General features: G+C 46.6%; 1 protein-coding gene across 7 annotated transcripts in view; it reads left to right on the forward strand.

Annotated features, from left to right (window-relative positions):
* The window catches only part of SRFBP1 (serum response factor binding protein 1), a 131,882-nt gene that overhangs the window by 86,831 nt on the left and 31,164 nt on the right, over window positions 1-13,887 (forward strand). For 6 of the 7 annotated variants that reach the window (XM_073344802.2, XM_073344806.2, XM_073344805.2 and 3 more), the window contains one exon: window positions 8,036-8,107. The exons of the other annotated variant lie outside the window; for it this stretch is intronic. In XM_073344802.2, coding sequence (XP_073200903.2) covers window positions 8,036-8,107 — 72 coding nt within the window. The remainder of the gene's footprint in view (window positions 1-8,035; window positions 8,108-13,887) is intronic. 7 annotated transcript variants of the gene reach the window in all.

The following is a 13,887-nucleotide window of genomic DNA, read 5'->3' on the forward strand; positions in this document are numbered from 1 at the left end:
CTTTACTAAGTATTTCTGTCAGGGAAACCAATGTTATGATAAGACTGTTATCAATTTAAATTGAAAGTATGGTTTTACAAAACTTTAAGTTTGAATATAAACCTTAATATGAATAGAAATGTTTCCTTGTATTAAATTTCAGTGCAGTGGTGTTTTTAAAATTTTAAACACTTTTCTGAATTGTTGTAAATGACATCCACCCATGAACCCAAATGACATCATAGTAACCATAGAGTTAGAAGGAACTGCAAGGGTCATCTAGTGTAACCCTCTACCAAGATGCAGGATTTGTTGTGTCTAAAAACCTATCCACAACAGATGGCTTTTGAAAAGCCTCCTTTTGAAAAGCTTCTACAACATGATTTTAGAACACTAATGGAATGTTACTGAACCAGAAAAATGAAACTGATAAGAAAATTGAAGTTAAACTAAGTGGTAAATTTTTCATGGTCTAGGCTGAATGAAATTCCAAATGTAAACTATTCCGCTTTACTTGTCTAAAGATGTCTGTACTCCTCTTCCCACCCCCAACCGCATGTCAGCAAGTCTCAGAACCCAGGTCAACTGACTCGGGCTCATGCTATGGAACTAAAAATAGCAGTGTAGATGTTCCCACTTGGGTTGAAGCCAGGACTCTGAAACACACCCCTTTTCCAGGCTTCAGAGCCCCGGCTTTGACCTGAGTGGGAACATCTGGACTGCTATTTTTAGTTCCAGGGTGGCAGCAAGCCTCCACTTCCAGGCAGAGGAGATGATGGAGCCCTCAGACTCTCTGTTGAACATGTTGTCTCCATTGGTACTGGGTAGGGTGGCCTTGCCTCTCCATGAAGGGGTGGCTAAGATTTCAAATGCCCTGTGGCAAACACCGGCCTCACTGGCCCCCATCTCTAAAAAGGCAGAACACAAGTACTTTGTAACCGCTAAGGGGCATGAGTACTTGTATACCCATCCGGCGCCCAACTCCCTGGTGGTCGATTCGGTCAACCACAGGGAACGGCAGGGTCAGCCAGCCCCGACCCCAAAGAACAAAGACTCTCCAAGACTAGACTCTTTCAGAAGGAAAGTTTATGAATCTTCGAGCTTCCCGTAACAAGTGGCAAACCATCAGGCTCTCCTGGGCTGGTACGAATTCAATCTGTGCGGCTCCCTGCCCAAGTTTGAGGACTCCCTCCAGGAGCGTGACAGGAAGGAGTTCAAGGCACTAGTGGAGGAAGGGGCAGCAGCCGCTGGGGCATCCCCTTGGATGCTGCGGACACAGCCCGCATGATCAGTGGCCTCCGCGGTGTCCATGAGACAGGCGTCATGGCTCCTGCTCTCTGGGCTGCCCAGAGAGGCGCAGTCTTCCATGCAGGATCTCCCATTTCATGGGAAAGCTCTGTTTGCAGAGGAAACAGATACAAGGCTGCATGGCATGAAGGACTCCCGCACGACCCTCCAGACTCTGGGCCTCTATATCTCAGCTCCGGCAAAACCTAAGTTCAAGCTGCAGCAGACTCCCACCCAGGCCGCCCTCCCGAAGTGCGAGGCTGCCCATAAGAAGCAGCGGGACTATAAGAGATGACCTCAGAGGCAGTCTCAGCCTGCTCCCCAGCCTGGGTCCTCCAAGGGCAAGCAGGTGGGGAAAAGGCATTTTTGACGGGACGCTTGGGGACACCCCACCAGTCCTCATCAGGGATCCACCCCCAACAAAGCTTCCCTTCTCCAACCGGTTGTGTGTTTTCCTCCCAGAATGGTTGTGGCTAACCTTGGACAGATGGGTCCTCAACACCATCTCCCAGGGTTACACCCTCCAATTTACTTCCTCTCTGCCCAACCACCCCCCGCCCCCATCTTCCTTGGGGGACCCTTCGCACAAAGCTCTGCTCGAGCAGGAGATGGGGCAGCTCCTAGGTCTAGAAGCGATAGAGGCCATCCCCGAGGCGTTCATGGGCAAGGGGTATTACTCCCATTATTTCCTTATCCCGAAGGCTAAAGGGGGGCTCAGGCCCATCCTGGACCTCCAACTTCTGAACCAGTACATGGTGAAGCTCAAGTTCCGCATGGTCTCTCTGGCCTCCATCATCCCCCTCCCTGGATCCTTGGGACTGGTACCCTGACCTCAATCTACAGGATGCGTACTTCCACATCCACATATTCGAGGGGCACAGGTGCTTCCTCCATTTCATGGTGGGGCAGAATCATTACCAATTCGTGGTCCTTCCGTATGGTCTGTCCACTGCTCCCAGGGTGTTGACAAAATGCATGTTGGTGGTAGCGGCCTACCTCAGACGGCGGGGGGTCAAGGTATTTCCCTATCTGGATGATTGGCTTGTCAAGGGCACCTCCCAGTTGCAGGTGAGGGATCATGTGGCGCTCCTCCTGTCCACATGCACCGCCTTGGGCCTGTTGGTAAACCACACCAAGTCCACGTTAGTCCCAGTCCAACGCATAGAGTTTATTGGGGCGCTCCTGGACGCAATATTGGCCAGGGCCTTTCTCTCGCCAGACAGATTTGAGACCCTGAAAGGTCTAATCAACTTGGTCACAAGGTTCCCCGTGACAACAGTCAGGGTTTGCCTACAACTCTTGGGTCACATGTCAGCATGCATGTACGTGGTCCGTTACGAGACTCAGGATGAGGCCCCTCCAGCTCTGGTTGGCCTCTAAGTTCTCCTGGGCCACGGACAGGATGGACAAGGTCCTCACCGTGCCACACTCTGTGATCACCTCCCTACGGTGGTGGTCCACCCCAAACAACATGCTCCAAGGGGTCCCGTTCAGGGACAGGGCCCCGTCGTTGGAGCTGGTGTCGGACCTGGGTTGGGGGGCCCATGTGAGGAACTTTCAGACCCAAGGCCCATGATCAACTCAAGATCTGACCTTACATATAAACGTCAAGGAGCTCAGGGCGGTGCGGCTGGCATGTCTGGCCTTCCGCTCGCACCTGGAGGGCGGGGTACTCACGGACAACATGGTCTCAGTGTTCTATATCAACAGGCAAGGTGGCGCCCAATCCTCTGCTGCAAAGCGCTCAGGCTGTGGGACTTCTTTATAGCCTATGACATCCACCTGAAGGCCTTCCACCTACCGGGTGCCCGGAATGAGAGGGCAGGGACTTGAGCAGGGACTTTTCCTCGCAACACAAGTGGTCCCTCCACCCAGAAGTGGCCCACCAGCTCTTCTGAAGGCGGGGAACTCCCCAGGTGGACCTGTTCGCAACTTGGCAGCACTGGCGATGCCCCTGGTTCTCCTGGGGGGCCTGGGGAGGTGCACTATCTCTGATGCCTTTCTCCTGTCCTGGTCAGGTTGGCTTCTTTACACCTTTCCCCTATTCCCTCTAATCAGCAGGGTCCTGGAGAAGATAAAGACGGACAAGGCCCAAGTCCTCCTGATTGCCCCAGTGTGGCCCAGGCAGCATTGGTACGGGACCCGCACAGGCCTGGCGGTAGCTCTGCCATGGCCTTTGCTGCTCCGCCCGGACCTGCTCTCTCAGGACCTGGGCTGCCTCCTCCATCCCAGCCTGGCGGCTCTTTACCTCGCGACGTGGCTGCTCATTGGTTAGGTGGAAAGGAAAGGATGTGCTCAGAGCAGGTTCAGCGCGTCGACCTCGAAAGTAGACAGCCCTCCACTTGCCCCGCTTATTTGGTGAAGTGGTCCCAGTTTTCAAGGTAGGCGGCGGACCAGGATGTCTCCCCGGTGCTTGCCCCAATCCAGTTTATCCTTGATTACCTCCTCCACCTGAGGGCCCAGGGTCTGGCGCCCTCGTCAGTCAAGGTGCACCTGGCAGCCATATCGGCCTTCCATCCGCTAGTGCAAGGGCACATGGTATTTTCCCATGCAATGACTGGCCGGTTCCTTAAGGTTTTGGACTATCTTTTTCCATATTCTAGACCCTCGGTCCCACAGTGGGACCTGAACCTGGTGTTGGCTGGTCTCACAGAGCCCCCTTTTTAACTACTGGCCACATGCTCCTGGTCTCACCTCTCATGGAAGGTAGCCTTCCTGGTTGCAATCACGTTGGCCAGGCAAGTCTCGGAGCTCCGAGCCGCCGTACACGGTCTTTCGTAAAGACAAGGTCCAGCTCCACCCACACCCCGCATTCCTCCCGTAGGTGGTCTCTATCTACCACATGGGTCAGGACATTTTTCTACCGGTTCTCTGCTCCAAGCCTTACATGTCTAGTGAGGAGCGCCGTCTCCACACACTCGATTTGTGGCGGGCTCTGGCTTTCTACCTCGAGCGGACCAAGTCGTTCAGAAAGTCCTCGCAACTGTTCGTCGCCTCTGCTGAGCGTGCGAAGGGCTGACCGATTTCCACTGAGCAGCTTTGCAATCGGATCACTTCATGCATCCGTTCCTGTTATGAGCTGGCGGGTGTCCCCCCCCGCCACCTATTGTGAGGGCACACCCGACTTGGGCGCAGGCCTCGTTGGCTGCCTTTGTGGCCCACGTCCCTATCCAGGACATTTGTAGGGCCGCCATGAAGTCTTCGGTTCACATCTTCACCTTGCACTATGCGATCGACCCCCAAACCAGGGATGACGCCCGGTTTGGCAGGGCTGCCCTCCATCCTGGGAACTTGTGAACTCCTACCCACCTCCAACAGATATAGCTTGGAATCAGCTATTGTGGAATACACATGAGCAATCACTCAAAGAAAAGACAGTTACCTTTTCCGTAACTGATGATCTTCGAGATGTGTTGCTCATGTCTTTTCCACATCCCACCCTCCTTCCCCTCTGTCGGAGTTGTCTGGCAAGAAGGAACTGAGGGTGGGGGAGCGCGCAGCTCCCCTTATAACGCGCCAGGCAGGTGCCACTCCAGGAGTTGGGGGGCGGGACTCTCCCCCCTACGGGTACTGCTAGGGGAAAAACTTCCGGCACCAGTGCACATGGCGAGCATGCACACCTACTGTGGAATAGACATGAGCAACACACTCGAAGAACACCAGTTACAGAAAAGGTAACGGTCTTACATTGTAGGCCTGACTTGACATGAGTAATGAGGCCTCACCCATGTCCAATTTCTTGGGAGACTGGATTAGGGAAGTGAATGAATCAGCAAGCTAGGAACAGAATGTCTGTACTAGCTAAAATAAGGGGAAATACCCAGGAAACCATTTACAATGGACCATAAAACAGTAAATAAGATAGTCCTGGAACGTAAGATAAGGTCAGGGATAAGTTGTTCATAGACAGTGCATGCTGCATAGGGATTGTATAGTAAATGCATTGTAATGTTTTAATGTATATAAAGGCAGAGATTTGCTGTGTAATTTTGGATGTTGATATGCCCTATGCCCACCCTCTACCCTTAAGTCTGATCAACTCAGTGTAGCTTTGCTGTATTCCGAATAAAGGAGCCTGAGTGATGAGACTAGAGTCAAACTAAGTTCATAGAGAACCAAGTGGGGTTCCCTTGAGACTTCTTCCGACATGTTTTAGTACAATTAGCTTAAAATGGTCTTTTGTAGTTTCTGCTGTTCCATACCATCTGGCGTCCCACGGAGGGTTAGGGAGTGGATGTTTGTGGAAAAGAGGTGCATGGGCTCATGTGACTCTAGTCTCTACTGGCCCCCGCAGAAATATGGGGTGAGTGGACACCACCTTCTCCACTGGCTCCCTTGGAGTAAGGGCAGAGGCCTGCAACACCTCTGCTGCCACAATTTTTGTTGGCTTCTGCTGTCCTTTCCACCCACCTCTATGTATATGAGAGGAGGGGGAAGACTGCTCCTTCCTCTGGAATTTATGTTGTTCTTTCCTAGACTTCTATGATAGCTCATTTTAAATTGATTTGCAATTGTGATAGTTTTACCATAGTTATAAGGATTATACCATTAATTGCTTGTATAGATTCCCTTTGCAATGTACATTGTAGCTTTGTACTCCATTTAGTGTATTGCAGTTCCAAAAATAAGCAAAAATCCCCACTTAAAATACCTGGTTTTTTTCTAAATTGCTTCCCTAATTTTGCATAGGAGAAAAGCATTGTCTAGTGGACTGTGCGCGGAGTCAAACCTCCTAATTCTTAGCCCAGTGACTTACCGTGGGCACATCACTTAACCACTTTGTCTTAACCACTCTGTCCTAGTTTTCCCATCTGTGTAGTATTTGAAAAGTCATGTAAAACCGAATCATAGATTCTAGGGGTGAACATCCTGTCTGTCTACCTGCCAATGCAAGATTGTTTCCTATTGTACATTTACTAGTGTGTTTTCAATTTGGTTTTAAATGTGTCGACTTGTGATTGAGCTTCTTCCAGGGCCTCTGGGCGATGATTTTAGAAGTTAATAGATCTCACTGTCAAGGTTTTTCCTAACTTTCATATCAAATGTATTTCCCTTTCTTAATTTCATCCCATTACTCTTGGTTATACTTTACTATGCTGCAGCTTACACTCATTAATTATTGAAAAGCACACGTTTTACACAACACTTAATGACTTAGATAAAACACATTCTATGCTTAGAAGAGCTAACAAGCTAAATAAGATGGACACAGGACAACATTGTGAGAGAAGAAAATGTGTGTGGATTATTAATGATAAAGGAGGAACTGCCTAGAAAGGTGAGTTTAAGGAGGGATTTCAGGAAGTAGCATGAGAATGGCTAGCAGATGAGGACAGGCAGACTAATTGTGGGGAGCAGCATGATAAAACGTACATAACTGAAAGTAGGGAAAAGTGACTAAGAGTGTAAAACAGAAGGACTGGAATGCTCATTGGAAGGTAAGCAGGGGGAAATGAGGACCCTCTCTCCTTAATGTTCACATTTTTCAGCTATTTATAGACTAGGTGTGCATATATAGCACTTAATCTTTGCGTGTAAATCAACTGGTCTAGACCACTAATTACTCTGGTTGTTATGAACTCATTCCCTAGAATTTTTCTTCTGAGGTATCCATATTTGAACACAGTGTTACAGCACAGAAACAAGGGTCTATCTCCCTGCTCTGCATCACAATGCCTGCATATACAGCCCAAAGTTGCATTGATCTCCTTGCTGCCATATCACACTGCAAACACAGGACTAGTTTACTCTTCTTTGTCATGTTTAAGTTGCTTCCCAGCTTTCTGCCTATTTGAATATCTATTTTATGAATTATTTTCCTCAAACATTAGCATCACCAGTAACAAAGCAGGGCCTGGTGATAGGTAGCCCAAAGCCTAACTGGCAATTTCTTCCTTTACCAGTTTTATGAATGATTTGCATTATAATTTTTAAAACTATAGATATGTAGGAAGTCACTTGGTCCTCATGTAATCTAGTAATATGAACTGTTTTAAAATGGACATATGGCAAACAATCTATACTATAATTTATTTTCTTCAATACCCATAAAAAAACACAAAAAAACAAGCCAATATAAACTCTAAAATAGGTATTGAATATGTACAGTTGCTAAGATTAATAAGGATTTTAATATTCTTTTTAATACATGCATCCGTCCTAATTGTGGTCACAGTTAGTTTAAAATATACTTCTCTAAAGATGCCTGCTGTGTAGGGTTCTCCCTTCTGGCTTAAGAATCCTTCATAGATGATAGCTTCAGAGAAGTGGAATTACAGGTAAGTAATTTTTCCCTTTCAACCTCAATTACAGGGCTGTAATCAAATCTATATATTTACGCAGGAAAGAATTCAGAGTTTCTGGTAAATGGGCATTTCTAAACCTCCCATAGTCTATTTTAAGTGACAAATTCAGGCAATTGTGTTTCTAAAAATAAGATCTGATCCTGCAGACTGTACTCACTCAAAACTCCCACTGGCTTTAGTATAACCAGGTACTGTTGTGATGGTTATGAGATAAATAGATTAGGAAAAATCTGGTTTTAAATACGTACGGCAACATTTTGCAAGTAAATTCAGTAAAATTTTACCTGTAAGTGTTCATAAATATTGGTGTCTATGCCATCTTTGAAGAACTGATCCTATTCTCCTTTAAATTAGTAGGAGTAATCCAAGTTTACTAAACCTTTCCAAGATTTACCTTCATAAACATTATTATAAAGTACTGTTATTACACATGTCTAAGAAGAGTAAACATTTTTCTTCCACAGGAAATAAATCCGGATCAAGTAACCAAACTTGCTCTTGGAGGAGAGATTAATTTTGAGCAAGTCTGCAAAAAGGTATGACTTTTTTATCTTATAATCATTAGGACATGTGCAAGTGTGGGTATGTGTATGCATTTGCAAATACCAATCCACTAGGACGTGTGTGTATGTATGTAGAATTATGTGTGTATGAAGAATTAGTAGAGGAAGCAAAAGTGGATGGGAATCTGGGAGGCAGTGACCATGAGTTGGTTGAGTTCAGGATCCTGACACAGGGAAGAAAGGTAAGCAGCAGGATACGGACCCTGGACTTCAGGAAAGCAGACTTCGACTCCCTCAGGGAACAGATGGGTAGGATCCCCTGGGGGACTAACATGAAGGGGAAAGGAGTCCAGGAGAGCTGGCTGTATTTCAAGGAATCGCTGTTGAGGTTACAGGGACAAACCATCCCGATGTGTCGAAAGAATAGTAAATATGGCAGGCGACCAGCTTGGCTTAACAGTGAAATTCTAGCGGATCTTAAGCATAAAAAAGAAGCTTACAAGAAGTGGAAGGTTGGACATATGACCAGGGAAGAGTATAAAAATATTGCTCGGGCATGTAGGAATGAAATTAGGAGGGCCAAATCACACCTGGAGCTGCAGCTAGCGAGAGATGTTAAGAGTAACAAGAAGGGTTTCTTCAGGTATATTGGCAACAAGAAGAAAGCCAAGGAAAGTGTGGGCCCCTTAATGAATGAGGGAGGCAACCTAGTGACAGGATTTGGAAAAAGCTAATGTACTCAATGCTTTTTTTGCCTCTGTCTTCACGAACAAGGTCAGCTCCCAGACTGCTGTGCTGGGCATCACAACATGGGGAATAGATGGCCAGCCCTCTGTGGAGAAAGAGGTGGTTAGGGACTATTTAGAAAAGCTGGATGTGCACAAGTCCATGGGGCCGGACGAGTTGCATCCGAGAGTGCTAAAGGAACTGGCAGCTGTGATTGCAGAGCCATTGGCCATTATCTTTGAAAACTCGTGGCGAACGGGGGAAGTCCCGGATGACTGAAAAAGGCTAATGTAGTGCCAATCTTTAAAAAAGGGAAGAAGGAGGATCCTGGGAACTACAGGCCAGTGAGCCTCACTTCAGTCCCCGGAAAAATCATGGAGCAGGTCCTCAAAGAATCAATCCTGAAACACTTACATGAGAGGAAAGTGATCAGGAACAGTCAGCATGGATTCACCAAGGGAAGGTCATGCCTGACTAATCTAATCGCCTTCTATGATGAGATTACTGGTTCTGTGGATGAAGGGAAAGCAGTGGATGTATTGTTTCTTGACTTTAGCAAAGCTTTTGACACCGTCTCCCACAGTATTCTTGTCAGCAAGTTAAAGAAGTATGGGCTGGATGAATGCACTATAAGGTGGGTAGAAAGTTGGCTAGATTGTCGGGCTCAGCGGGTAGTGATCAATGGCTCCATGTCTAGTTGGCAGCCGGTGTCAAGTGGAGTGCCCCAGGGGTCGGTCCTGGGGCTGGTTTTGTTCAATATCTTCATAAATGATCTGGAGGATGGTGTGGATTGCACTCTCAGCAAATTTGCGGATGATACTAAACTGGGAGGAGTGGTAGATACGCTGGAGGGCAGGGATAGGATACAGAGGGACCTAGACAAATTGGAGGATTGGGCCAAAAGAAATCTGATGAGGTTCAGTAAGGATAAGTGCAGGACCCTGCACTTAGGACGGAAGAACCCAATGCACAGCTACAGACTAGGGACCGAATGGCTAGGCAGCAGTTCTGCGGAAAAGGACCTAGGGGTGACAGTGGACGAGAAGCTGGATATGAGTCAGCAGTGTGCCCTTGTTGCCAAGAAGGCCAATGGCATTTTGGGATGTATAAGTAGGGGCATAGCGAGCAGATCGAGGGACGTGATCGTCCCCCTCTATTCGACATTGGTGAGGCCTCATCTGGAGTACTGTGTCCAGTTTTGGGCCCCACACTACAAGAAGGATGTGGATAAATTGGAGAGAGTCCAGCGAAGGGCAACAAAAATGATTAGGGGTCTAGAACACATGACTTATGAGGAGAGGCTGAGGGAACTGGGATTATTTAGTCTGCGGAAGAGAAGAATGAGGGGGGATTTGATAGCTGCTTTCAACTACCTGCGAGGTGGTTCCAGAGAGGATGGTTCTAGACTATTCTCAGTGGTGGAAGAGGACAGGACAAGGAGTAATGGTCTCAAGTTGCAGTGGGGGAGGTTTAGGTTGGATATTAGGAAAAACTTTTTCACTAGGAGGGTGGTGAAACACTGGAATGCGTTGCCTAGGGAGGTGGTGGTATCTCCTTCCTTAGAAGTTTTTAAGGTCAGGCTTGACAAAGCCCTGGCTGGGATGATTTAATTGGGGATGGGTCCTGCTTTTGAGCAGGGGGTTGGACTAGATGACCTACTGAGGTCCCTTCCAACCCTGATATTCTATGATTCTATGATTCTGTGTATTTTAAAAAGCAATTTAGCAGGAATGGCTTGTTAAGGCTGGTGAGGCTAATCCCCATCAATAGTAGGCAACCACATCATTGGCCTATATAACATCTATATCAGGGTGTCATGGCCTGCCTAATATATTTGTGACCCACATGACCTATTCGTGGACAATGTACATTTTCATTTTTTATAAAGTAAATTTCCATCCCATTTCGCTGCAGAGGGAAACGTCCAAATGTGAACAGGGTATAAGTGATGTCATGGTGTCTGCAGACAGTCTGAAATAGTGACTGGCTGGTGAACTCCCTGTCCCCTATTAATCTCATTGGTGTATCACCTCGAAAGCCTGATAATAATAAATTATCAACATTAACTATTCCGTTGTTGATGTTTCTAGCAAATCCAAAGTATATGAGTAGTAATAGTTTGTTCTGTGGGGAAGGAAATTCAGAGGGCGGATGCACAGCCAAAATAATGGGAGAAAAATGGAGAAGGAAGAGAAACAAAGGGCAGGAATGACAGAGTCCTAAAGGGGAGAATATTTTGCCATTGAGTGATACTGAATGTTACAAGAAGGTACTGAATCAATAATAAATAGGTAAAATTTTGTTTTATATATTTATTTTTATGTAATTTTATATTACATTTTCTTTTGATCTCTGACATCAGTGTACTTTCCACTGAGGATCATGTGGAGTATGAAGTCTGGAATTTATATCTGAGGCTAACATGGAATTCAGTCATCTCCTCTGAATGGGCTTGACATCCCTGAGCATACTGTACTGCATGCAGGGTGTAGAGGAGTCTGATGCAGCTGAAGGTTCTTCAGCCCCAGAAGCAGGCCCACTGACAGTGTGGGGGGCAAAGGGGACAATTGCCCAGGGGCCCAGGCAATTTAAAAGGGCCTGGGGGCCACCTCTGGCAGTGCAGAGAAGTTAAGGCAGGCTTCCTGCCCGTCCTCACTCCACGATGCTCCAGGAAGTGGCTGGAACAGCCCTATGGCCCCTGGGGGGGGGGGAGAGGCGGTCTCCACACTGTCCCGCCCCCCAACACTGACTCTGCAGCTCCCATTGACTGGGAACTGTGGCCAATGGGAGCTGCAGGGACAGAGCCTGTGGGCAGCAGCATGCAGAGACCCCCTGGGCCCCCACCTAGGAGCCACTGCCAGAGGGGTGTACCAGTGGCTTTCAGGAGCTGCCAGAGGTAAGCGCTGACCCCCTGGTCCCCTCCTGCACCCCAATCCCCTTCCCCAGCCTAGAACATTCACCCAAACTCCCTCCCAGAGCCCGCACTACTTCCTGCACCCCAACTCCCTGACCCAGCCTGGTGAAAGTGAGTGAGTGTGGGGGAGAGCGAGCGACAGAGGGAGGAGGAATGGAGTGAGCAGAGGGTGGGGTCTCGGAGAAGGGGCGACACAGGGGTGTGGCCTCAGGGAAGGGGCGGGGCAAGGGTCTTTGGGTTTGTGCAGTTAGACAGTTGGCAACCCTACTGGGCCAGTGTGTGGAAGCCCCGGCTATGCCGGAAAAGTGCACCCAGCACCACAGCCAACAGTTCACTGGGCACCAGCCCAAATGTCAGGCGGACCTCATCCGCGTGGGCGTGGCTTGTGCATGCGTGGGGGCCCATTGATGTTCTGCACTGGGGCCCAGAATTACTGTCGGTGGGCCCCCCTCCAGGAGTCTGTGCAGCACATGCAGAGGAGATTCCAAACTTCCACGGGGAAAAATCAGGTTAATCCTCAATTCAGAGAGCAAAATAGCAGCATCCTCCATAGGAGGGACTCAGCAGGTCTAGAGCAGCACTCCAGTAGGCATTCCTTTCTGTCTTCTCTACCATTCCTTCATGCTAGGCCTGGAAAAGAGGGTAAATGAAAGATTGGGTGATTGCCGGAAGGGAGTGAGTTGGAAGTGCCTGGCTGATTGCATGTTTTTGTATTTACATAAAGTAAGCTTTCTTTTTATCATTTAAAACAGACATGTTTATGAAGCTACCTATTTAGAATTATTCTAGGGATTATTATCATAAACCTTATCTGCTATTACGCTGCTGTGTTCTGTTTTGAAACTCCATGAAAGTCTTTATTTTAAACTTGCTCCTTTATTATGAATGCAGTTTCTTTGCTCACAAGAACAAGAGGGGTTCACATTTATGTTTTAACAGAATCAAACTCTGCAATTCCTTCTCCATACTATTTTCCCCTTATTTTTTAGATATTTCCTTTATTTTTGTATTTTTCTTTCTCTTTTAATCCCTAATAATGTTCTATAGGTGAGCTAAAGTACATAATGTATTGTTTACCTTTTCATTAACTTGAATATCAAAATATCTAAAACAAAACATCCTGTAGCTGTTTTCCTTTTCAGAATAGGTTTGTTTTCATTCGTAAAAAGCAATCTTTTTTTTTTTAAATTCATAGGGAATGATGAATATTAGTTTTGCATAGACATTTGTTGCTAATTCCTTCGACCTACTGAGATTTCATGATCTGTTACTAGCTCTTGTTGACAGGCATACATTTCTATTTGGAAAGAGTTTATGTATATTTCAAGTATTGACAGAAATTGCATACCATAAGTGTATAGAAAGTCACAAATTATAGTTCTATTATTTAGCTGTTTTGAGATTAGTCAACATTTTTATACCTGGTAGCCATTAGTATGGCAGATAAGAATATTAGATATTCAGTACATAAAGATTATTATTTATCTGTATTGTGATAGCACCTAGAGTCTCCAGGCCCCTAGTACTAGACCCTGTACAAACACAGAACAAAGAGACTGACCCTGCAGTAAAGAGCTTACAATGTTAATATAATGTAAGAACAACAGGTGGATACTTCATGTTTGTGGGTACATCTATGCTGAAAAATTTCTTAGCCATTTTTCAGTAGTGGTGCAACTCCATCAGTGGTACCGACAGAATAACCTCTAGTATAGACCCTGGATTAGGTGACAAAGTGATAAAAATGCCTCCGTCGGCTATAGTGGGGGGGGAGAGGCGGTCTCCACACTGACTTATATTTTTGGTTGCTCTGATGCAGCTGTGCCAGTACTGAAAAATGGGACATACATTTTCTAGCATTGACATTGTCCTTTAGGTGCTGATTATGTGCTGCGAAAAACTTATATCTGTCAGCCAAAGATAGGACTCTGAATAATACAGAAACCGGATCTATTGTGGAAGTAAGAACCATTTATACAAATAAACTTTTCTGACCACATTTTGCATTTTTAAAGTTCTTATTGAAGATGTGTCCAAACTGGGATGGCACTTTTACTTTATTAGGGCTTTCACAAGCAGGAAATCTGACCAAAGTCCAGGACTGTCGATTATATTTCTGTGGATTGAGATGAAAATAATAGTGCAACTAGAGAACTTTCTAACATTGGGGGTT

The sequence above is a fragment of the Lepidochelys kempii genome, chromosome 5 (assembly GCF_965140285.1).
Source record: "Lepidochelys kempii isolate rLepKem1 chromosome 5, rLepKem1.hap1, whole genome shotgun sequence".
Taxonomy (NCBI): Eukaryota; Metazoa; Chordata; order Testudines; family Cheloniidae; genus Lepidochelys; species Lepidochelys kempii.